Source organism: Meles meles, chromosome 5 (genome assembly GCF_922984935.1).
Source record: "Meles meles chromosome 5, mMelMel3.1 paternal haplotype, whole genome shotgun sequence".
Classification (NCBI taxonomy): domain Eukaryota; kingdom Metazoa; phylum Chordata; class Mammalia; order Carnivora; family Mustelidae; genus Meles; species Meles meles.
The window spans coordinates 118,994,330-119,019,570 of record NC_060070.1 but is presented as its reverse complement, the minus strand read 5'-3'; the positions used below and the strand labels follow the sequence as shown (position 1 = coordinate 119,019,570).

Genomic DNA, 25,241 nt, shown 5'->3' with positions numbered 1-25,241 from the left:
GTGGTCTTGTGGTTTGCCGGAGGCTGCAGGCCCCAAGGCCTTGAGCCCTGTGAATGGGATGGGGGAGGCGTCTGGAATGCTTATTCCCTGGTGCTCAAGGGGGAATGGAACGGAACAGTCATTGTCATTCTAACTTAAAGCCTGTGTTTAGAGCCCAGATGTCGTTACGTTACAGTTATAGTATTGATAAATCCCCCTGTATATTTTCCTTCCGTTTGCTTATTTCCCTTTTCCCCATGTCAGGTAATTAAGAGAACTCTTTTTGCATTAGTTCCAGGGTTGTTAGATAAAATACAGGACACTGCATTAAATGTGAATTTCAGATAAACAATGACTCATTATTTAGTATAAGGATGGCCCCAGTATTGCTCTTATTTGTTGTGTCTTTGAAATTCACATTTAACTAGGCCACCCATATTTTTATTTGCTAAATTTGGCAACTCTAATTAGCTCCTCTCTCCTTATAATGACTTTTTTTTTAAGCCAATACTAGTGGATTGTTTTTGTTTTTGTTTTAATGTGCCAGTCACTGTACTCTGAACTTGGAGGTCTCACTGGTGCAGAGGCCAAGGGCAGAACCTTCTCTGGTCTTCCAAACAAGCATATCCAAACAACTTCTACCTCATAGGTCTCTCTGTAACTCAGCTCACATCCCAAACTAACCAGGTCTTGGCAGACCCCATTATCTCTGACTTACTCACTTAGCCTCCTGACTTCTCAGGGTCAGAAATCAGGTTAATTATGTCCTGATGGCACTTACCCACCTTTTCAAAGCCTTTCAAAGCAGCAGGAACTCCCACATATCTCAGTGCTCCTGAGAACCTCTGTGATGTGAGTCGAGAGACCCCTGCCCACCTTTGCACAATGATGTCCCCACCACCAAAATCCTGTAATGAGTGAGGTCCATGAACTCCCCGAGGGTGGGGATGGTGCCTTTTACACGAGGGTATTGCACAGAGCTAGATCAGACCAGGCACATAGTAAATGTTCAATAAATATTGGTTGAGTGAATGAACTGATGGATAGTAAATGTTCAATAAATATTGGTTGAGTGAATGAACTGATGGATAGTTCGGGAAGGCACTAAAACGGGTTCTGGGAGCTGGAACCTGGCCTGGTTCTGTCTACAGGTGGCCACGTGACCTTGAACGGGGCACTTGCTCTTTCTGGTCTGTGAAGTGACGTGCTGCCCTCTTCTGCCCTCCTGAGAGCATTACAGTGAGCCTCCAAGGTTCGGGAGTAGAGAGGTGGTTGGGAAAGAAGCTGATCTATGTACCACCTTCCCCAGGAAGCCTCTGGAAGAACTCACGTGTTACCTGAGAGTCAAGGGAGGAGGTCTTCTAAGCCTTTTAGCAGAGACCACATTTTCTGGACCAAAATCCAGACATATTATTCTGTCCATTTTTACCCCACTTCTGAGTGACAGTTTGGGCACCAAAATTAGGGACTTCATAAAACAGACTATGTAGAATCAAGGCTGACCCAGATGTTCCTGGACATACAATTAACTGTCATCTTAACAGTCACAGAGAGGTAGAACATCAGGTCCAGAGGCAAGTATCGTGAGGGCCTCATTCTGTGGGAAGTTGGACGAAAACCCAGATCTCCGATGCTCAGGGCATTCCATTACTGGCTCAACAAGCTGGTACCCCAAGGAGCGGACACTTGGGGAGCAACCAGAGAGGGCTTCCAGGTGGGGACAGGGAGGCTGACCCTCACTGCCTCGCAGGCCCCAGACTGGCCCAGATGTGGCAGGTGGCCTCCCATCTTGACAGCATTGTGAATGATGCAGATGAGACTTTGGCACAAGTCAATTTCTTTATTTGCTTAAATAACAGTACAAAAATGAGACTCAGATGCCGGCATCGGGAACTCATACCAAATACTCATACAACTTAAAGAACATCATCCCAAATAAAAAACTATGTACAGAAGATTCCTGACCCTCATTTCAAAACTGATTCTGATCCTTCGCATTTTGGGGCAGTGTTCCTGAACACTAAAATAAATCCATAAATAGATCACCTCTCCCCCATGTCTTAGAATCAGCAATAAAACCAAATGACTTGCAGAATATGCTTTGTTTAACTTCCTAAAACTTTGCATCAGGTTTGAGGCCAGTCCCATCTAAGTGTCCAAAGCCTCTCTCTCTGCCCTTGGTTTCACCCCCTTCTCCAGTCCTACCCCACAGTGATCACCACATTCAACATAGCAATCCAGTGTCTAATCAGGGTAATAAGAGAGAGTCTAGATTTTAATACTCTCTCCCCTATGGCCATGTGTTCCAGGCAATGTCCAATGGCTATGTTTATAACCCTGTTGGGCAGGCATGTAGATAATGGACATCTAGCAAATTGCCCATCTGAGCCAGGCTGTTCAAACTGTTCAGCTCTGTAGAAGGCAGAGCCTCTAATAGCCCAAAACCAAAAAGAAGCCCCTTTCTCAAGACTCTTTACTGCCACCAGGTAGAAAACTGCTATTTGTGGATGTAAATCCACAAATCTACAATGTCTAGGAAGTGAATAGCACAGCTTGGGGTATGGTGTTCTCGGGCAGTGCACACCCATGCAACCATCCATGGCAATCCAGCTTAAAGCCTTTCCCCATTTCCTGAAAACTACCCAGATTTTATCTATAATCAGAATAACAACATACATGGACAAGGCACCGTGTAATTTTCAGAAATCTTCGCATTTGTTTTCTCACTGACTCTGAACAAAACCTCATGAGATAGGAGAGGTGCAAGGCATCAGCGTCCCTTCTCTGGACATGGGATTATAGGACACAGGGTTGGAAGGATTCTGAGAGACCAGAGATCCCCAGTCCATAGGTCTTCTCTCTGAGGCCTGCAGACCTCCTGAGAGGTGTCTGTAAATCCATACGGATAATAAGCACTGTTGGTCAACGGAATAAATTACTTGTTGCACATGAATGCACATCTGGTTAGATGAATGTGGGTATTCTGGTGAGAGATTAGACAAGAATTTATTTTAAAAAACTATGACTTGGGATGCCTGGGTGGCTCAGTTGGTTAAGCATCTGCCTTTCGCTCAGCTCATAATCCTAGGGTCCTGGGATCAAACCCTACGTCAGGCTCCTTGATCAGTCGGAAGCCGGCCTCTTCCTCTGCCTACAGCTCCCCTTCCTTGTGCCCTCTTTCTCTGACAAATAAATAAATAAAAACTTAAAAAAAAAACAACTAATAAGACTCATTGAAATTGACATCTAGAAAATGCTGGCCAGCCTTCCACATGATAGTAGGCATAGTTTTAGACCCTACAGATCAGGAAAATAGAGTAAAAAATAAGGGTACATAAGTTGATACTCTTATGTGAAGGCCTTGACCCTTGGTCCAATGGTCAGGACTAGGGCCTATCAAGGTAGTTCCCCATTTCCTCCCTACCTCCCAATCTAGACAGAGAACTACGGGTTGCACAGTTCCAGTGGAGGACCCAGGCCTCCCAAGGAATGCCTGGCAGAGTTGCCTGGATCTCAGGAGCTCTGGCACTCATTCGTCTGGTCATTCATTCTTTCCGCAAGGACTTAAGGACTGCCTCCAGCTCACTGGCTTGCAGTTAGCCACTGAATGAAAGCACTGACACCCCCCACCCCCCCACTCCCGTTTAGAGACATTTGAGCACAATGGAGTCAGAAGAGATCCCATGGGCTGCATACGTAGTCTTGGCCAGAATCCAAGGTCTGGAGAGGAAGACAAACAAGCAGCAAGTTTGGGGCAGGTCAGAAGGTGGTGCTCTGGTCTCCTAACTCCCAGAGCAGTGCTCCTTTCCCCAGATGGCTTCCGTGTCCAGCTAAGTGGGAGAGGGCTTCGTGTATCTCAGTCTCAGGAAGCCCAGGATGGCACACAGACGCAGACGGCCATCCGTTCTTGTCGTCATTCATATCTGTGAAGGGTGTCATGAGGAGGTCCTGCCTCAAGCTGCCAATTATTTGAATATCAAGGGAACTTGAGTTTAAAGCACAGCTTTTAATCTGGACTTTGGGTTTCATGACTTGCGATGTTCTGAAAGGAGAAAAAGAACATAGGTTTTAGCTATAGCCCCAATTACTTGTGGGTCCCACTCTGATAGCAACAGAATTCTAATTATTAGCATAGCAACACAGCACACTAGCTGTCCCCTCGGAGTCTGGACTCACTCAGTACCTCCTATCTGCAGTGCTCTCCTGGTCCTTTCTCCCTATTCACAACCTCTCCATCCTTCAACATCGAAATCCATGCCTGCCACCCCCTGGAAGGCTTTCAGGACCAATGGCTTCATTGGCCTCAGTTACTACTAATTTGGCATTTTACAGGTACTTAATTTCATCATCAGGAAACATTCTGTCTTTTCCTGTAGCAGAACCTTCCTCAGGCCCTCACAGCACCTTGCACAGCAGGGCCTAGTGGAGGTTCTCAGTACCTATTGGTCGAATGAATGAGTGAGTGAATGAATGAGTGAGTGAATGAATGAGTGAGTGAATGAATGAGTGAGTGAATGAATGAGTGAGTGAATGAATGGTCAGTAAAACCAGAAGATGGAGCTGGGGCTATTGCAGATATCAGAGCTGTTGTTTCTATAATATCTTTCACAAAGAACTCAGATCACTCTATAAGCGATGACCTAACCCATCCTAGAGGGCAAATTGTCCATAATATCCCCATATCTGGGCAAAGATAACGAGGCTGAGGAAAGAGAAGTTGAAGGTCATAAGGAGTTTCCACCAGGAAAAGAAGCAAACATAGAGCAGACCATTTGAATGACAGGATACGAGTATTATGAAATCAGACCAGCGTCCTTGAGAGACGCATCACATGACTTTGAAAGGTAATTCCAGGAGAAGCAGAGTGTTTGCGTGATGGTGACATCATTGTAATAAAAGTTTAGGGATCATTTGGATATAGAAGTTCTTTTTTATTTTTTTAAGATTTTTATTTACTTATTTGCAAGAGAGCACACATGAGAGAGAGAGAGAGAGAGAGCAACTGAGAGTACAAGCAGGGGGAGAGGCAGGCAGAGGAAGAAGCAGGTTCCTCGCTGAGCAGAAAGCCCAATGCAGGACTCGATCCCAGGATCCTAGGACCATGACCTGAGCTGAAGGCAGCCACTTGACCGACTGAGTCATCCAGGCATCCGTAGATATAGAAGTTGTGTTTGTCCAATGCCAATAAACAGAATGCTTCCTCCCTTTGTTTTTTTCTTTTTTTTTTAAGATGTTAAAAATTTATTTATTTGAGAGAGATAGAAGGAGAGAGAGAGAACATGAGCAGGGGGCAGCAGAAGGATGGGCAGATTCCTCACTGAGCAGGGAGCCTGATGCAGGGCTCCATCCCAGGACCCTGAGATCATGATGTGAGCAGAAGGCAGACGCTTAACCGACTAAGCCACCTAGGCGCCCCAAGACCGCTTCCTTCCTTTAACATCACGCCTTCATTCGTTAGCCTCTGCACTAAAGATCTGGGTCAAAATGTCTGTAGGCAGGTTATCTTAAGTGATTTTGGAAAAGATGGGGAACACTGCTTATCAGAATCCACCAGACAACATGAAAACTCAGACTTAAAAAAAAAATCAGTGAGAAGTATTATTTCTAAAGGGACCATCTCAGAGCCTTAGGAGCACAGGGGCTTATTAGGAAAAGCATGAAATTGATCAGAAGAGTGAGACCCATGGCAGGGAGAAGCTATTCTTAATCAATCAACCAAGACAAGGTCAGTGAAGGTCCGCCCCGCCTTGGAAGCCTTCCAGAACCAACAGCCCATGCACCTTCCCCATCTACCTCACCCATCACTTGATACGGAACCTTCCTTTGCTTTGAGGTTTAAATTTTATGACGGTCGTGACTTTGGGAAGCCAAAGAGCACAACCCATGAAACAACAAGACGGCAAGCGAGAGTAGCACCGGTCCGGGGTTCCACACCAAAATCAAAAAGGATGAAAATGCACAAATGATTAAGGACCAGAGCCAAATAAAGCAGGTACTGAGGATCCATTAAAGCCAGTGAGGGTTTTGGAAAAACATGGTCCTTGTGGGTGTTGAAGCATCTCACCAGGCCTCGGCAAGGAGGTGGCATTTGAGTGAGCCCCCTCCCCGAAGGTCAAGAACTCAGCAGGGAAAGGGAGAGGCCAGTAAGGGATCCTGGTCCTGTTGGGATCTGGAGCCTGTTGCCGCTGGTTCTCACCTGCTGGGCCACCCGGCATGGGAAGTGGGCGTAGCTGTGTTGGCCGTGACCGTACCCCAGGCCCATGAGCCTCAGGACCACGTGGCTGTCGTTGCCGGCAAATCTGTTAGACGAGCTGAAGGCAAAGTGGTAAGTTCTCTCAGTGAGGTGACTGTCCGGCTCAGCAGGGTGGGCCTTCTGTCTCTGCAGGGTGGCTGCCAGCTTCCTGAGGGAGGAGTCTGAGAGCTTGTGTAAAAACCTCTTAAAGCTGGGGTGTCGCCGGATCTGGAAGCAGAGACGAGGGAGGCCATCAGGGATGGTGGCAGAGAGCCCCCTCCCGCCAGCTGCCCTCTGCCCAGCTCCACGCACTCAGGCTGGGCACCTCCCCGTCCCATGGGAGCCTCTCAGACTCTGCTCTGCGAGGTTCAACTCCAAGAAGCAGAACAACGTGGGGAAAAAAGAAAAAAAATCAAAAAAAGCAGGTCTCTGTATAACGGAGGCAAAATAGCATTTACTAGCTGTGGGATTTCCCTGAGCCTCAGTTTAGTCAGGGCATGGCAGTAATGATGTCCGGCACCTGCACAGTGTTGTTGGGGGAGGGGATTCAGTGAGGTCCTTTATGTAGAATGTTCCATGCGGAGTAGTTGTTGGGTGAATTTCAGTTCCCACTCTCAGTTGTCCCCTCTTAATACCTAAATGTCCTGGGTTGCGTTCCAAGGGCTCAGGGGTTGGTAGTTTATGTGGTAAGTGATGCAGGGAAACAAGGGATGATGGAGATGACGGGATGATGGAGATCTGGGACAAGGCTGGGAAGGCATCCACACACTCCAGCTACTGAGCCTGGTCTTCACTGGCCACTCCAGGAGTGGGGATAGAACATACTCCTCAGAGTTATCCCCGTAAGGGGGGTGGTAATCATTCTGGCCTGCCATGTGGGTGGCAAAATTGTTCCAGAAGCCAGTCCTCAGGCAAAAGGACAAGGGTGCTGGCCGTGGGGGTTGGGCCAGTGTGCACCGTGTGGTAAAGTGAGGCACTCCTAGAGCCCGCTCTGCTCATGACCCATCCATGACTTGTGCTCCTATCTGATACCTCATATGTTATCTGTGTCTGTCTCTCCAAGCAGACTGTGAGGCTGTCAGAGAGGGAACTTTCTATTACAGGATCTCCAGCAGGAGAAGAAAAGCTAAAAGCTTGAGAGAATTGCAGACCACATTGATGCTGAAATGTGGGCGGAGGCAGAGTGAAAAGGAAGCTCTCAGAGGACAGGATCAGTGGGACTGGCAGGCCGGACTTAGGGAAGGAGGCTTCCGGGGAGGTTGGACATGAGTGAAACCTTGAGGGGGTTTCAGCTAACATTGATCTCATCTGCTATGTGACTGGCATTTTCTATATATATACTAAGCCTTGTCAAGTTGATATATAACCCCCATTTTGCAAAAGAGAAAACAGAGGCTCAGAGAGGTTAAGGGACATGCCCAAGGTCACTTGGATGCAGAGATATGGGGATTGAACTCAGGCCTCAGCTGTGGGATGATGAGGCCCCCCGGGCCAGCCTTGGGGGGACTGAACAGCCCTTACCTGCTCCCCCAACTGGTCATCCACTTCTTGGAGAAGGTCCACCAGCCTCTGAATGATCAGCTCCTCTACGGAAAATAAAGAAAGGTCCGCGGATTGTTGACAAGTTCTGCAACAACTCATCCTCCCATTACGGATGATATCGTTGTCTCTAAAGCACAGCACATGGACTAGTTCTGAAGGCGAAGAAAAGTCTTCCCTGAAGCTGGGGCTGGGCCGTGAAAGCTTTACTTGAGTTTGCTTTATAGAAACTGAAAGGACGTTGGCCAGTCAAGGCTCACCTGAGCTCCATTCGACAGAAGGGGAAACTGAGACCTCCCAATGTCCCCTGTCCAGGCTACTGAGTAGCGTGGTGAGGCATGGGAGTTGGGACCAGGAGCAGCTAATCAGAAAGCAGGGAGGGGGAAGGCCACGGCCACAGATGCAATAAGAATGCATCTATCTATGAGGGGCGTGTGGGTGGCTCAGTCGTTAAGCTTCTGCCTTTGGCTCGGGTCATGATCCCAGGGTCCTGGGATTGAGCCCTGCATCGGGCTCGCTGCTCAGTGGGGAGCCTGCTTCTCCCTCTCCCACTCCCCCTGCTTGTGTTCCCTCTCTTGCTGTGTCTCTCTCTGTCAAATAAGTAAATAAAATCTCTAAAAAAGAAGAAAAAAAGAATGCATCCACCAGCCTGGGCTGCAAGACCTAACTGCACATACTCCGGATATTTGTGGGCCTTTTGGTATAAACTAGTGGCGGCTTGAAATCAGCCATGGTGGGAACACTTACACCATAGAAATCTGCAAATCCTGCATATCTGGGTTCCCCACCAGGCCTACCTTCAGCCCCTTTGCCAGAACACCACTCGTTATGAGACCCAGAGCCAGCTGGGAATTTTCTATGGAAGATTCAAGCAAACCAGGGGGGTGGCATGGGGTGAAGGGACATCCCACGGAACAGACAGGTGTTCTGTAGCTGATGAGAACTTTCCACCTGCAACTCTGCCCCAGGAGCCCCAGCTGAAAGGCCAGCCCTGCCTCTTCCCAGTGCTGCTGGAGTCTCCTGGGGTGTTTGTCAGCACCTTCCCAGAGCCCGCTCAGATTCCCCCTATGAGACCCACACACGTAGAAGCCCCGGGGCAGCTGCCCCAGGAGAGGGCAAGGTGGTACTAACTAGATTCAAACACTTCGTCCGGCTGTGGTTCCTCCTCCGGCTTGTGGCCTCTGATCTGGGAGAACGCTTCTGAGGATCCAACAGGGGTCCCTTCTGCAGGCGAGGACTCCTGGAGCTCGACATCGTCCAGATCTGAGGGCAGAAAGGAGAGGGTGTGAGTGTATTTTGCAAAAATCTCAAATCCACAAGTACATCACAGGGGTCCATTTCCTGACAAGAAGCTGTCCAAAGGCACTGGCACCAGAGGGGTCCTGGTTTCCCAGGCTCCTCAGCGAGCCCCCAACCCTGCAGGGCCCAGCTCAAAGTGCCTTCTTCACCCCCTCCAGAAATCTCCTTCTTCCTTTCTGCCGGCAGCCCCCTCTGCCTCCTCATAGTCTGAGAGCAAACAGCAGGCCTGCCAACCAGTCCTACCCGATGAGCCCACTTCCCCTTCGCTCCGTGAGGCTTGGCTGAGTCACTTCGCCTGTGCAAGCCTCACTTTCTCCATCTGCCAAATGGGAATAACAAGACTGACTTCACGGGTTGCTAGGTGGTTAGATGAGATGACACGTGTGAGGGGGCACGTAGGAGGCCCTCCTTTGAGTTCAAAGGAATCGAGGTGTACCTCGGGCTGTGGAGTTGTGAAAAATCAGAGGCCCAGGCCACATCCTACTTGACCCAACCTGAGTCTCTGAAATTTTCTATTTTTGTGTGTTTATGTGTTTACGTATGGGGGAAGGGAGGTCTTGCGTTGTGGGTGGTGGGTCCACTGGGTGCCCAGCACCCAACCCCCTCCACAGCTCTCCCACCCCTCTCAGAGCTGAGAGCCAAGGTCAAGCCTGGGGCTGAGGCCTACGCAAGGGGGTGCCTGGGGCCAGAGGCAGCCTCTGTGACCATGGCAATGCTGGGCCTGCTCACCGAGACTGCTGGAGGTGGAGGGCTGATGGCCCCCCACACACAGGGGCAGAAAGTTGGGTCTCCTGTGAGGTCGGGACTCTGGGTTGGCGACGCCCGCAGCCCCTGCTTTCTTCGGTTCCTTGGAGCTGTGTTTCTTATGAGAAAAAGCTTTCCTGAAACTGGACTTTTTCTCAGGGGATTTCCTTCTGCAGGGCGGGGACAGGCTTTCCACGGCCACCTCTGGTTCCTGGACTTGAAGCTGTTGTGGGGGAGATGAGAGAAACTGAGTCAGGACTCCCAGGTTGTGAGGAGATTGCGAGTGAGCTGGGGAAAGAGACCAGCACCCCTGAAACAAATGGAGACCCCGCTGTGAACCAGAGGGCAAGGCCTGTCCAGAACAAGGGTGGCCTGCAGCCATGGGGCTGGCTGGTGGAGGCTTCGGGAAGGAGGGAATGTCGCCCCGCTCTGGAAAGATGGAACACTGGGGGAGGGGCAGGGAAGTTCTTAGGCCAAGCAGGAGTGGGGGTGTCCACAGTGAGGGTCAGGATCTGTGTGGGGAATGTCTGCCTCACCTTCTCTCCCCACTGCTCCTCAGCATCCTGGAGTAGGGCCGTGATCTTCTGGATGAATTCTTCTAAAAGGGAACAAAACACTTGCTTACACTTGAGTATGGAGAATAGCTTTTCTATGGTCAGCCCTTACTTCCTAAGGCCAAGTGGCTCCCTGGGTGAATCTGACAGGTCTCCAGGTTGCTAAACAGCTTGCCCTTGTTGGTTGTCCCAGGCCTGGCCATGGGAACGAGGCAGATTCCTCAGAAGTGGCCTAAGCTGGTTCCCTGGGAACCTATTCGCTTCTTTGTTGGCTAGGCAGAACTTGCCGTGCACCCGTTAAGTGTGAGGAAGATAACGTAGGCCCCTGCCTCCAGGAGAAGGTGTCTCAAGGCCATCTGGAAAGGCTTGGTCCCCACAGGTCCCCTGGCCCAGCACCTTCCTCCTCTTCCCTTCTCAATTCCCCTTCAAGGCACAGTTTCTGTGGGAAGCAGACAAGGCAGGACGGGGGATGCGGAGGAAGTGGGTACTTCAAAGGTTCTCCAGACACGCGGGACTGACAGTTCTGCCAATGGTAAGGGAGTAAGAGCGACAGCACTGGTCTGTTGAACCTCACCCCTAGGGCCCCTCCCCTCCCTCCTCTCCTCCGGACTTCTCTGGAGGCCCCGCTCTCAAGCAGGGCTCCAGAACCACCACGATAATAACAATAAAGGACAGCTAACATTTATTAGCTCTGAATAGCTTATTCACTGCACCGAGGCTCTGGACCCCGCCTGCTGTGCTCAGCGGAAGTCAAGGCCAGGTCACTGCCTCTCTCTGGGCCAGTTTCTCTTCTGTGTGGGGAGGGGTCAGGCCACACGATTTCCAAGGGGCCTCTGAGAAAAGGAGGGGGTACTAACTGAATTCCAAGGCTCTGTTGGTCTTCAAGGCCTCTTCGGGTCCCTGGCTTCCTGCCTGGGTGGCAAGCTCGAAGGGACTTGGAGCCCCGCTGTCTGCGGACAGGGCCTCTTGGATGTGGGGTTCCTCCGAGCCTGAGAAGCGAGAAGAAATGGTGGGTGTGTTTCATCCGTGTGAGGGTGTTAACTAACACAGAGAAGTTAGCAGAGGTTCCAAAGTCCACTCCATGGCTAGAGTGTACAAAGGCCGTCCTGGGGCAGAGATGAGCAGGGGGTCAGGGTCAAGGCTCTGAGGTACTGGTCCAGACCTTGCTCCCTTATCCCCTTGTACTTGTTACAACTGGCTTTCCCGGGCTTTGCCCTCTTCTCCTCCCTCCTGCAGTAACCTCATTCCTCCTCCAGCATCTCGGTGGTGTGGAGAGTAAAGGCCCGATTCCTTGGCATGAATTAACACAGCAGGGCTAGAATTTCATCACTGGGGCTCTCTATTTGGTCCAAAACATTGCCCCTTCTTTTTAAAATGTAAATTTTCCTGGCCAGGACAAGTGGCAAGGCTAGGCCATTCCTCCCTGCCACCCAGGTGGCAAGGTCTAGTCCTGGTCCCATCATTGGTGGGCCATGTGAACTCGAACGCGTTGTTTGACCTCCCCAAGCCTCAGTTCCCTCATCTGTAAAATGGGGATAACAATATGGCTATGAAAACTGATTGAGTATAGATACACAGTACGGAAGGGTCTTATTTTACAGATGAGGAGACTGAGGCAGGCACAGAGATGGGGAATGATGTAGAAAGTCCCGTCTCAGAGCCCAGGTGTCCTGTGTCCCAGGCTGCAGTTCCTTCCTGCAGGTGTGAACTCCTGCCAGGGTCAAGAGGCTGGAGCTGTGAAGCGATGGGGATGGCTGAGGGATTCCTCAACACAATCTCCCCTGGGGCTTAGCTGGATTGCCTGCCTAGACAGTGAGGTTTCATGTGTGGAGATCACCCACTGGCATCCCTTTCTCCTCCCCACTGCCCTCCCCACACTGCTCGGGCCAGAGCAAAAGTCAGAACTGGGATGGCAGCCCTTAAAATGTCCAATTTGAACCTGGGAGAAGGTTTTAGAGCTGGAGGCAGCTGCTTTGTTGCTAGTAACTCAGAGCCTACTTACCAGGGCTGCTGGAGGTGGAGGGCTGGTGGCCCCCCACACACAGGGGCAGAAAGTTGGGCCTCCTGAGTGGCCGGGACTCCTGGCTGGAAACATCTGCGGGCCCCGCTCTCTTAGGCTCCTCAGAGCCATGTTTCTTATGAGAAAAGGCTCTCTTGAGACTCGACTTCTTCTCTTGGGATTTCTTCCTGACAGCTGGTGCTGGGTGCTGTGGAATCACCTCTGGCCGAGAAGCTTGAAGCCGCTGTGGGAGAGATGAGAGAAACTGACTCAGGGACTGACCTTGAGGAGAGGGAAAAACTCCCCGAGAAGCAACTGAAGAACGACCAAGTGCTTCAAGGTGGCCCCAGGTGAGGGAGGTGACAGAACCCAGAGCAGGGGAGCACTGAGGCCTAGATGGGCAGATGGGGCTTGAGCATGGAAGGGGAAGGGGGGGTCAGTGAGGAAGAGGAAGCTGCAAGCCTCTGGGGGTCTACACAGACCATTTGCTCCTTACCTCCTTCTCCCACTGGTCTCCCACTCCTTGGAGAAATTCCACTATCATCCTGATGATAGTCTCCTCTGGAAGAAAATGAAATGCATCCAGTTAGAATTAGCGAAATGCACCACGTTTCTCTGTGTGCAGAGAACTCTTTCTAACGGCAGTCTTGGACTTCTGAGATCAACTTAGTCCTTCTGTATTGAGGGCACTCTTAAAACAGTTCCTCAGGCCACGGACGTGAGAAAAAGCACCATGTCCCAGGAGCTAGTGTTTCGGAGAGAGAATTGGGAGATCCACAGGGAAAAGGGAGCTGGCCAAAGCACGAGTTCTTATGCAGGCCATCTCAGGTCAGTCCTTCAAGAGTTTAACCTGTATCCCACTGCTACCTTTAACCTTTACAGATTTGTGAATATCTGCTTTGGGTGTGGCAAGCTGTGTGACCTTCAGTAAATCTCTGAACCTCTCTGGGCCTTCATCTCTTTCCCTGTGAAGTGTGAATCATCATCTTAGTTCTGCTTCCCTCAGATGGCTATCAGGCCATCAAGGAACTGTGCTTGGAAATACTGTGGGAGCCTCATGCTGATCTTCCCACCGGCCAAATTCCAGTGGGGGAAATGGTGGTGACCCAGTCTAACTAAGGCGGAGGACAGAGGGACCCCAGCGGGCATGACACAGATGGCCTGCCCCGTGGATGTCTCCACTAAGTCTTTACAGAGAAACCACAAACAACATAAATGGTTTTCTTTGATAACTCTGTCACCGATCCAGAGACAATATGCCCTGGAGTAGCCTCTGCTAGCTGCCAGCTGACTGTTTTATGCGAAAGAAGGTACAAACAAGACTCCCCAGTCCCCGGCTGTCTACAGATTTTGTCACCCTCCCATTTCCCTTCCTCACTTCTGTCTCATTTATAAATCTTGTTGGGCTTTTGTTCCTTGACTCAGTCTACCAGCTGATTTCCTCTAGTGTGAAAAAACAATTAGCATGTAAAACACACAGCCTGCAGACCAGCCAACTAAATGTCTTTTAGTTATTCTTTGACAGATGCATAGATGTTTTATTATCTTTTAAAATATGCCCCTTCTTTATAGGGACTTAGATTAATAGAGCGTCGCTATCGATTTTAGTAGGGGCAACAACAGTATTGTGGTTGTGCGTGAGTGAGACTGTACTCATTTCTCGGAGATGGGTGCTTAAGTACTTAGGATGAAGGACCATTTTACTGAAAATGGCTCAGCAACAAAATTACACACACACACACACACACACACGAAGCAAATATTGGCCTCCGCCAACAACTGAGAGTGGATGAGTGTGCACAGAACTCTTCCACTCTTCCACATACGTAAATACATATATAAATTCTATATTCTAAAAAAAACAAATTCTATATTCCCTATTCCATCTTCCTTCTATAAATTTAAAAAGACCAAAAAAAAAAAAAAAAAAGGCCCATGCTCATTAACACATAAGGCAGGAACATTTGCCAGTGGCTGTTCTAATTCTCGAGACTCCCTTCTGTGAAACTCTAAAATAAGTAGCTGTGACCGGAAGCACCAGAAGGAGTAAGATCAGCACAGGCAGTTTTGAAAGGGACCATGCAAGGTCTAAGCAGTCATCCAGAACAATCCATTCCATTTGGTACGGGCCACCCTAGCTGCAGGGAAAGAGGACACTAAGTAGATTCTGACTTACTGTCAAGGTTTTTGAGCTCCTCTTCCCGCCAGTGACCTGTGGCTTGAGAAGAGATCTCCGACACTCCAGGACCCCTGTCCTCAGTGGACAAGGACTTCCCACCTGGAAGAAAGCGGAAAGTCAGTGTATGTGTGCGGGTGTGAAGGGGTGTCCATGACACTCTTCTGACTTTGTTCATAAACACATTGAAATGGCACAGCGCTCACAGCAGAACAGGAACTGTAGCTCTAGGCTTATCCAAAAAACCAGAAACCTGCCAAGGTTTCCATTTGAAAACAGGCTGCTTCAACCAGGCATTCTTATTCTTATTAAAAACATGGTGAGTTTGGGGGCGCCTGGGTGGCTCAGTTGGTTGAGCGTCTGCCTCTTGATTTCAGCTCGGGTCATGATCTCAGGGTTTGGGGATCAAAAGCTCCTGCCGGGCTCCACGCTCAGCGGGAAGTCTGCTTGAGATTCTCTTTCTCCCTCTTCCTCTGCCCCTCCCCCAGCTCATGCGTACCCTCTCTAAATAAATAAATAAATAAAATCTTAAAAAAAGAAAACAAAACCAAAACAACAACAACAGCAGCCCATGGTGAATTTTGAGCCCTACAGGACAAAGCTCTGTTTCTCTCCAGGTGCCTGCAGCCCCTTCCACTCCAGGACCTAAGTAAGAGTCAGGAAAGAAAGGCACCTTGGGGACCAGCTTCCTTATTTTCCAAATGAAGTTCCAAAGGTCGGGGAGAGGACTTACTCGAGGTCACAGAGCAAGTTTATTCCTGATACAGCCTAGCCTAGAACCTGCGCACTCTTTCCCCCTCTCTGGCCCCACCCACAGTCCTCTGACCTCTGGATTAAAGTCATGGGCTGGGCTTCCCTTCTCACCTCCCGCCCTGCCTTCCCATCCCCTGCCCTGCACCACCAACCCCCCCACCCCAACCCCACCCTGTGCCAGCTCCGGGCCACGGTTATCCCAGGAGGTAGCAACTGTTGTTATTCCCACTTTATGGATGGAAAAAAAAAAACTGAGGCTCAGAGAGGAAAGTCACCAGCCCCGGGTCACTCTGATGGCAGCCGGGCTTGATGGCAGGTTCTCAGCCACAGTGCTGTTCTGCCTCAAAGGAATTTCACAGTGGAGCTATCCCTGATGGTTGCCCTGCCTCACAAGACCCCTCTGTTGAGAGGTTTGGGGACCCCCGGCTTAGAGTACCCTAGCCCTTGGGGGTGGGGCAGGGGGGTGACCAGGCATGGTCTGCTCACCCTTAGGTGCTGGGCCCAGGTCAGCCTCCTCAGAGTGCTGGGCAGCAGCCATCTTGGGCAGCCCTGTCTCTTGGCCTTCAGCCTCTTGATCTTGGGTCCCCTTGGTTTCCTCAGCAACATGTTTCTTGTGACTGTGTTTCTTGCGGCTGGCCTTCTTGTCGTGGGCTTTCTTCCTAGGAGCTGTGTCCCCCGGTGTCTCAGGGGTTTCTGCAGGCTCGGAGAGGCCGTCCTTCCCCTTTGCCTTGTGGCTGCCCTTTTCTTTAGGCTCCTCCGGGCCCGTCCTCAGAATGAAGTTTATAAGGGTCTTCAGCCACCCCTGCTGGCTGCGCTTCTGGGCCTTGTCCTTCTTGGTGTCCTGCGGAGGCCTCTGGTCACTGGGGAGAAACTCCCTGTTCTCCTCTGGGCTGAGGGCTGTGGCCATGGTGTACTGAGCCTCCACAGACCGAGCTGGGTTCTGGGGACATCTGGTGCCATCGCTGGCCGTCCGGTGGAGCAGCCGCCTGGAGGGGGTGGTGAGCATGGGCAGGGACAGGCACTGGCAGTCCCATGACTCTGAGTCCTTCTTGGGGCCGTGTGACCTGTCCAGAGACCTGGCTCTCCTCCCCGACAGAGGCTTCTTGGGTCCCCGTGGATTCTCCATGGCACTACGAACAAAGCAAACAGTTCCCTTACAAGAGCCCTATCACAGACGTGGCGGCAGCCGGCCAGGCTGACCCGTGCTCCGAGCCACCGTGCCCATTCATGTGAGCGACAACCAACCCTCAGAGCTGTCATCTCCATTCAATGCCTCAGCAGTCCCGGGAGGTTGGGCTAGCCTCGTCCCCGTTTTCCAGAGGAGGAAACTAAACCATGGAGGTCATGCCTCCATCAGAACATGTCACTGTCTTGCCTCCAACAGCTCCTCTTTCACTCAGAGTCAAAGTCAAAGTTGTTACCCTAACCACCAAGGCCCTGTACAAGCTGGTCCCATTGTCCTTCTCGACACCTCTCAGAACTCACTTAATGCTCGCAGCCCTGCTCCCTGCCTCAGGGCCTTCACACAGGCTGTTCCCTCTTTCTAGAACATTCTTATGGTCTATTCCCTCACTTCCTTCAGGGCTTTGCTCAAATGTCACCTTCCCAGAGAGGCCCTCCCTGTGCATCCACCAATAAGCACATCTTCTCCCTCTTTACTACGTCATGTTATGCAATATCACATCTCCCTGTGTCATTGTTGTCTTCTGAGTCTCTCTTCGTTCCTCTGTTTTGCAAGGTCTTGTATCCTGCGCACCGAGCCCTCCATAAGCCCTCCTTCAATAATGAATAAATGTACAAAACAAAGTTTTAGTAAACAAAGTTTAGTAAACTCTAGTCAAAGTCGAGTAAACTTTACTAAACAAAGTTTAGTGAACAAAGTTTAGGGGGCGCCTGGGTGGCTCAGTTGGTTAAGTGACTGCCTTCGGCTCAGGTCATGATCCTGGAGTCCTGGGATCGAGTCCCGCATCGGGCTTTCTGCTCAGCAGGGAGTCTGCTTCTCCCGCTGATCTCTCTCCTCTCATGCTTTCTCTCTCTCTCTAATAAATAAATAAATAATAAATAAATAAATAAATAAAATCTTAAAAACAACAACAAAGTTTAGTAAACTCTACAATACATAAGGTGTCTTTGGGTGTGTAGTTGACATAAAGTCAACTGGACTGGTCTCATCTTACAACAGTGGGAGCCCTTCCTTGGTCCATCCAGAAGGAAGCAGCTGCCCATGGAAAAGGTGACAGAAAGAATCATCTCCTCCTGGGCAGGGTTTTAAGCAGGGCAGGCTGTGCGCAGTGCACCTTCTTTGCATGTCTTTAATCCAAAACTCCTGTGGCTTCCTGATTTTCTTTCAAAGTTGTTCAGAAACCCTTTATCCTTTGGTGCAAGTTAAAAGAAAAATAAAATATGGTCTTGAATCCCAAATCTGAGCCCTCAGAGATTACTATGGAATTTAAATCCACGGACAGGCTATTCTACTTTGTAATTATAGCCTTATTATGCATTTACTAAGTATTAGTGTATTATATATTCATGAGTTATGTATTTACATCATATCTCCTGCATTAACCAACTAATTCATTACTTTATGTTTTTTAAAAGAGCTTATTTATTTATTCGACAGAGAGAGAGAGAGAGAGAGAAGCAGGGAGAGGGAGAGGGAGAAGCGGTCTCCTCACTGAGCGGAGGGGCTCGATCCCAGGACTCTGGGATCACAACCTGAGCCAAAGGCAGACGTTTAATAACTGAGCCACCCAGGCGCCCCTAGTTCTTTACTTTAAAATGTGCTCTATCACATTCCAGCTTAGAAATGCAAATAATAATCTATAATTGCAGTTTCAGAGATGTGTGCGGATCCATGTGAATATGAGGAAAATACATAGAGAGAGAGAGAGAAAGGACAGGCATGGGGAAATACAGGAATATTTGAAGGCGAGCATAACTTTCAGGATGTCATCCTTCTTTTGAGCACGGGTATGGGGAGGAGGGACTGGAAGGGTGGCCAGAGGCTCCGGGTACCAGCAGCACAGCTGGGTGTCCACACATGGACAATCTTGGAGAAAATGAGTAAACGGGCTGGGGAGGAAGCAGGCAATTTGGAAGGCTTTATTTGTTGTTTAATGTTCCTTCAAAGGAACATCTGAGTTACACAAAACCTTTAGCACTCTGTGCCTGCACCATATATGGAATTAACAAATGCTCTCGAAAGCCTGGGAAGTCTATGGTCATGCTTTTGAAAAGTGGTGTGGGGTAGGCTACACAGAAGAAATCATAGAATAAAATATTTTCTTTCTTCTCATTTATGTCTTTCAACAATGTTCAATAAGCACCGCCAAGTACCAGGGATCAGACTCGGTGCTGGGGATATAAGGAACGAGAGGCGGGTTGTGCCCTCGGAGAGAATGTTCTGGTCTTCTTCAGATGGGAACCACAGTAAGTGGTAGTGACGGTAATGGTCTATTCCCCTGAGAGCCACTCTCTCTTTAGTAGCACACGGTCTTAAGAGAAGATAAATTTAGGTCGAAGGTCTATTTAATTCAAGATCCAGGTAAGTTGGGCCAGAAATATTTACTGAGTATTGTCGGGGTTCTCTCTGCCTTCTCGGTATATTCCTGTGGTCAGGGCACCTTGGATAGGGTTGGCCAAGAGACTGTTCGATAACAAAACCACCGAACCAGCCAAACACAGCAGAACGCCCTCGTTCAGCTCAGCCCCTCTTCTTCCTGGGCTAACTTGGCTTGGGCGGCAGGGCTGGGAGTGGGAGGGGGCATGGCAGGGAGAGTCGGAGCATCCTTCCCAGCTAATGGGAAGAGAGCCGCAGTAATCGTTTAAAAGCTGTCATTGCTATGGAAACGGTTTCCACCATTGCTGATGGTCGCAGTGTCCTCCTACTGTCTTTGAAGGACACGCTGCTACTTCTCATCAGAGCATCGGTGTCCTTCTCGATGTTTTCTCAAGGAAACTGCCTTGATTCGGCCACCCCCTCCCCAGAACACCGACGCCCTGGGCCTGGAGGGAGGCCAGGGAGAGCAGCACCTGCCGAAGCCCCAGAGGCTGGCTGGCAAAGGACTTTCTGAGGGTTTCCCCAGAAAGGAGAGACCCAGGATCTCTCAAGTTCTCCTCATTCCAAACCAGGGACCTTGTCCTCCCTTAAGGGTCTACAACATTTGATACTGCATTCACATGGCCTCTCTCCTTCCTTGAAACTCTTCCCTCCCGGGGCGGCCATGATCCGGCTCAGCCCAGCCTCCCTCTACCTCTCTGACCAGCGCTCTTTCTCTGTAACGCTCCAAAGATCCTCTCTCCATATGCCAGCAGGGAGTGGAGAGAGTGCGGCTGGCCCAGGAGGTCATGCCCACCCGCCCCCAGGAGACACCCCGGAGGAGCCTCCCTTTGGCCAATGTGTCCTCAGACTCTTAAAGTCTCTAAGCCCTGATTGTGTTTACACACACACACCCTCCACACACCCCACACACCCCAAATTCTATGTGTGCTGAAATTAAATCTTTCCAGAATTTCTAATTGCAATATTCTGCCTATCTAGAATTCAGCAAAGCAAAACTTTCTCTTTCCTTCCTCTTTCTTTTCCACGTTCCACGCCCCTGCCCTGTTGTGGGTCCACCCACTCTCGGCCGTTCGGGGAATTCCACCCTGTCCTGGATGTAGGTACAGACCAGGAACCCCGAGACAGCAGCCAGCCCTGACTGGTGAGGAGCCCCAGCTGCTCTCGTAAACTCGTTTATGGCCTTGGCAGAAAGCGGACTTCGGAACAAAGTCCCAGCCCGCTCCGAAACCCCCAGGTGAGGCGCAAAGCTCAAATCTTCCGATAAGCCTCCATCCATGTTGTGACGCGTTCACAACAACCACCGCCCACCAGAGAAAGCCCGCAGAGCTGACCTTGAGGGACCAGGGAGCGGGAAGTTTGCCAACTTCTTCCAAGAGTGCTGCCATCTTTTTTATCGTCTGAATGATGACGCTGACCTCATCTGTACTCCAGTCACTCCTTCATTCCTCCGGCCCCATTACCCTGTAACTGCTCTGGCTCCAGTTCACAGACAGGTTCTGTGGCTCCCCTTCTCCGCCCTGGGCTTCATGCAATTGATGTCAACAGACAGCTGGACAATCTGATGGAGTGCCTGTGGCTCCCATGGGGGGGCCCCAGGTCAACACCTGCAGACACTCATTGCCATAGGCTGAATGTTTTTGTGTGTCCCTCCCACACACCTCGATATTAGGAGGCGAGGTCTTTGGGAGGTGATTAGGTCTTGAGAGCCACGCCCTCTTAAAAGAGACGGGCTCCCTTACCCCTTCCACCAGGTAAGGGCACCCTGAGTAGGGCACCATCTGTAGAGGCCCCCACGAGACTCCAAATCTGCTGGCTCCTTGTTCTTGAACTTCCAGTCTCCAGAACAGTGAGAAATAAAGGTCTGTTGTTTAAGCCACCCAGGCTGGGGGCCACGGCAGCCTGAATGGGCTCACACGCTCGTGGGTCACAGAAACACACTCTAACACACATAAGCCTATGTGGCTTCCTAACCGTGTTATTTTTCTTAAACCAAATGCAAGGGAGTAACTGAGTCTATTTGTCGCCACACCACCGTCCCCCTCCCCAAGCTGAGAGAGAGGACCCCAGCCTGCCTTGTTCCCAGCGGGGACCGCCCTGCCTAGGGAGTTCTCAGCGTTTGCAGAACAAAGAAGGAAGACACAGATACCTGCAGATTCGACCAGTCACTTGTGCGCTGCCCCCAGAACATCCAGAATGCCCTCTGAATTGGGTCCAGATGCAAAGCCACAGCCCAGTGACCCCAACAGGCTGGGGGTGGGAAACTGAGGCTCTGAACAGTCGAGAGAATTGTCTGGGCGCCCACAGCCAGGAAGCGTAGTGAGTTGGTGCTTAAATCCACCTTCTTGATTTCTAAATCCTTCCTTTTCTCTCCTACACCAAGGGGCCTTCCGTAAATACAAACACACACCTAGGGACCTTCTGGTCCACATGTATGGAGATAACCAGATCTACAGACATGCACGCTGTGAGCTGCCCACACGGAGTCCCATGTCCACACGTCCTTGGAATGGACGCCTGTGCCTGAGGCAAAGATTGTAAACATCAGAAGGGGCTCATAGGCCCCTGGACTAGAGCCAATCAGGAGGCTGGAGGGTCAAGGGCTACACCATAAGGTCACGCTTGCTTCTCACTGGCATAGGCGGCCTATAGACACTCCAAACTCCTGGCGTGGGAGCTGTGTGCGTCCAAGTTCAAAGCCTTCAGCCTGGGCTCCCACAGTGATGTATGTCCCATGGGAAGCTCCCACGCCCCCCACATGCCGTGCAGAGAGGGGCCTCCTTGGGAAAGACCCTCGCCTCCACCGTCCAGAATCAAGTGGAGGGCGAGGCTGTCATCCTTTCTTTCAACACTGTCCTAGTCCCGTGCCCATCTCTCAGGTGTTCGACAGAAGTGATTCAAGGTGTTTCTTCTCCTTTCATTCCTCATAGGTTCCAGGAGCCAGAAGGGACCAGAGAAGGATCTAGCCCCACCTCTTGTATAGGATTCCTTTAGGCCACATTCCTGGCAGGGAGACTTGTCACCCATATTGGAACACTTCCTGTAGTGGGAACTTTCCACCCTTCGAGGCAGGGGATTCCATACAGAATCAGGCCAGCCCGTAACTTTTTTTAAGGGAAGTCCTCCTTAGACTGAGCTGAAGTCACCAGCAGCAGCCCCTCTCACCCGAGCGGAGGCCTCATTGCCCTTTGAGTCCTCTCTGTCCCCATCCATCACTCCGATCACCCCAGTCACCTCAAATCACATGGTTTCTAGACCTGTCCCCCTCCTGGGCACCCTTCCCCTGGTAGTCACCTGCTGGTCCTCGTCCACGTCAAAACATGAGGCCTAGGCCTGGATAGGGGCTCTAGCCAGGGCCCAGCCCTGGCAGAGGATGGGATCTTTGCATGAAGCCTCCGACCATGGGACATCTGAGCAGCCACATGGCACCGTTGGGGGTGCCAGTTCAGAGTAAAAGGGTGGACTTTGACCATCTGCCTGTTCTTTATCATGACTGCCAAGACACACTGACGCCTGGTGCCTGTTTTCCAAAAGGCTGGGCATTTGCATCTCTTGAAGATGTTTCAAAAACCACAAGAAAGAACTACCTAATGGTGGAGCTTCAGGCACTAGGACCCAGCAGTGGGGCAGACTTGGGGCAGGGGTAGTGGGGTGATCATTTCCAAAGCTGGAAAACCCCTAAGATAAGCACCACTCCCCACCATCCAACACTAGACTGTGCTCTGCTGATGTCCCATCTGGTCCCCAAGCCATCATGTCCTGTATCCAGGACCACAGGCACTGCAAAGCTATCATCCCCTCCTCAAATTGTTGTCAGAGCCACAGGCCACCAGAACTCTTCCTAAGGTCTTCCTGCCCTTGGACTAACTTCTAAGAACTTTAAACTGTTAGAAATCGAATTGAGCCATGGGTAATAACAATACCTCCTGTTTATATAAGGTTTCCCTTTACTATGGACCTTCACATAAAGTCTCCAGCTTGACCTCTACAACGTTCAATAAGAAAACAAGCAAGAGGGGTGGGTAAGACTGCTCCCATTTTAAAGGTGAGGAAACTGAGGCCCAAAAAAGGGACTGTCCTCACTCAGGGTTGCTGGGCTAGTAAGTGGCAGGCTTGGAACTTGAACTCAGTGCTTGTAAGTCCAGGTTAGTTCAGCGCTCTTTGCAGGACACCACTGAGATTACGTCACTGAAGTCTGCACTGTCTTTCTAGAGTTGCAGAAACTAAGGCCTAGGGAAAGCCCAACAAGCTAGAAGCAGAACTGGGGTTTGACTCAGAGTCTGAGTCCTGGGTCTGTCCCTACTTTCAGGACACTGAGATACCTGCTACTTTAGCCCCCTAAAGAGAGAGTATCGTTCAACTAACCTTAGACCACAGAAGTCACTGCTGTCACAGACACCTTTGGCCAGGACCTCCAGACCAGGAGCTCGGCGGCAGGGACCCCCGCAGTGTCAAGGTACCACTTCCTGTTGGCTGGAAGTTGGACACAGGGGGTAATCCCCCTAGCTCACCCAGGGAGAAGATGCTGCTATTGCTGCTGCCAGTTTCCAGTGTCTCCGAAGATATTTTGGTCACGGTAAATTTATATCCTAACTCCCAGGAGCTGGCTCATGGGCGGCCAATCCTGAGAGCCAGGGTCAAGTTTGCAAGCTACGGCCTCACCCCGTCCTATCACAGGGCTGCTTCCTGCTCCTCCAGTGATAGGAGGCTTACCTCAGCTACCTGGAGGAAAAAAAACCAGTTTCATTTGACAACTTCCCTATTACATCCAAACATCAATAAGAAACCAATACCAGAAAATAACCTTGGACCCGGCAGGATGAGAGCCAGTCCGTGGAAGAGAAAACAAGCCTTTATGGGAAAAGCAGGTGGGGAGGCCAAAGAAGGAGGTGTTTTATCTCCTTCACCTTCAGCTCTCCCGAAAGAGGGAAAGCTCTAAAAAGAAAGGTCATTGAACACAATACGTATATTCCTTGAGTTGGAGGAAAAACTCAGGAGGAGTTAATAAAGGACATGTTTTCCAAATCCTGCTACCCCTGGAAAGGGGTGCCCTGAATCTTGACAGATCATTCTAAGAAGTCTTGAACATTCACATTTTCACTTTCTGTAATGCCTGAATTTTTTTTTTAGAGCATCTATACATGTTTATAATCAAAAAAGAAGAACTAGTTCTACTGAAACAAAAGCAAAAATTGGCAGAAATCCAATTTTGGTTAATTGACACAGGGAGGCATTGCAAAGTAAATACTGAAAGCACCACGTTTTGGAGGCACCCAGACCTGGAACCATATGCCAGCTGTGTGACCTCTGGCCGGGGACACAGTATCTCTGAGTTTGTTTCTCATTCAAAAACTAAGTAGTCACCTTAAATGGTGACTGTAGGGCCAAATGTGATAGTGCTCCTAAGGAAAAAACAAGGAAGTGTACTCAGTGCTGGACCCTTTCTTTCTTGATTTTATTTATTTATTGGAGAGAGAGAGCATGGGCAGGGGAGGAGGAGACAGAGGCAGAAGGAGAAGCAGACAGCCCCCCGCCCTCCCCAAGCAGGGAGCCGGACAACACCTGGTTCCATCACAGGACTCCAGGATCATGACCTAAGCTGAAGGCAGAGGCTTAACCAACTGAGCCACCCAGGCGCCCCTCCATCCTTGCTGTGTATTAAGAATGCCTAGCCCCTAGTAAGCACTCAATAAAGGGCCAATAATTTATTATTGGTAGCATGGTTACTAATGTTTTATTCATTCTGCCAGCAAATAGGTTTGGGATCCAGCTATGGGCTGGGCACTGTCTCAACATTGGATTTAGAGGTTTGATTAGAACAAAAGATGACCCAGGCTTCAACAAGGGTTAAATGATATCTCCATCCCTCCAACTTTTTCTTTCCTTTTATTTAAGGAAACTGCGTTTTCTCAGCCTGGTTCTCCAGTTTAGCTGTGCATCCTGCCTGCTTTTTCTTATTCAGAGGTGAATAAGCCCCTCCCAGCCCTCAGGGTGATCGGCATCGCTGGGAAGGGAGACACACAGACGCACCATGTGAACAGGTGGGAGGGAATGGGCAGTATTGTGTCAGGGGTCCAGAGTGTCAGTTCGGGTAGATGAAAGCGATCTAGAGATGGCTGGTAGTCTGGTTGTACAACAAAGTGAATGTACTTAATGTCACTGGGCTGTAGACCCTAACAATGGTTAAAATGGTAAATTTCAGAGGACACCCTCTCCCCTGCTGCTCCCCCTGCTTACGCGTGCTTTCTCTCTCTGTCAAATAATAAATACAATCTTTAAAGAAAGGCAGTAAATTTCCTGTTATGTATATTTTACCACAATAAACAAAAAAGGCAGCTGGAAGAGCAGGGGCAGAGCCAACTGGGGCATTGATGGTGTACGAAGTTACTCTGTGGACCCAGTAAGTC

General features: G+C 50.1%; 1 protein-coding gene across 3 annotated transcripts; it reads right to left on the bottom strand.

Moving 5' to 3' along the window:
• Window positions 1–1,799: 1,799 nt before the first annotated feature.
• Window positions 1,800–23,411, bottom strand: BNIP5 (BCL2 interacting protein 5). 3 transcript variants are annotated; one of them, XM_046005762.1, is made up of 12 exons: window positions 23,200–23,411; window positions 15,762–16,405; window positions 14,523–14,624; window positions 12,843–12,907; window positions 12,350–12,590; window positions 11,205–11,336; window positions 10,330–10,388; window positions 9,779–10,016; window positions 8,882–9,013; window positions 7,733–7,797; window positions 6,176–6,439; window positions 1,800–4,021 (listed from the first exon to the last, which is right to left on the bottom strand). In XM_046005762.1, exons 2-12 carry the CDS (start codon window positions 16,399–16,401, stop codon window positions 3,986–3,988), a joined length of 1,974 nt encoding a protein of 657 aa, XP_045861718.1. In that variant the 5' UTR covers window positions 16,402–16,405; window positions 23,200–23,411; the 3' UTR covers window positions 1,800–3,985. The 3 variants fall into 3 exon arrangements, with proteins under 3 accessions (XP_045861718.1, XP_045861716.1, XP_045861717.1); XM_046005760.1 differs by having other exon boundaries at window positions 10,330–10,391; window positions 23,200–23,409; XM_046005761.1 differs by lacking the exon at window positions 23,200–23,411 and adding an exon at window positions 20,169–23,138 and having other exon boundaries at window positions 10,330–10,391.
• Between the last annotated feature and the right edge of the window lie 1,830 nt (window positions 23,412–25,241).

Coding starts and splice junctions, on each gene's coding strand:
- BNIP5 (XM_046005760.1), bottom strand. CDS start 16,401: ATGGAGAATCCACGGGGACCCAAGAAGCCTCTGTCGGGGAGGAGAGCC. Junction 9,014..9,778: donor CTCCACCTCCAGCAGTCTCG/GTGAGCAGGCCC, acceptor TTCTGCCCTCAG/ATCTGGACGATGTCGAGCTC. Junction 6,440..7,732: donor ATGACCAGTTGGGGGAGCAG/GTAAGGGCTGTT, acceptor CTCTGCTTCCAG/ATCCGGCGACACCCCAGCTT.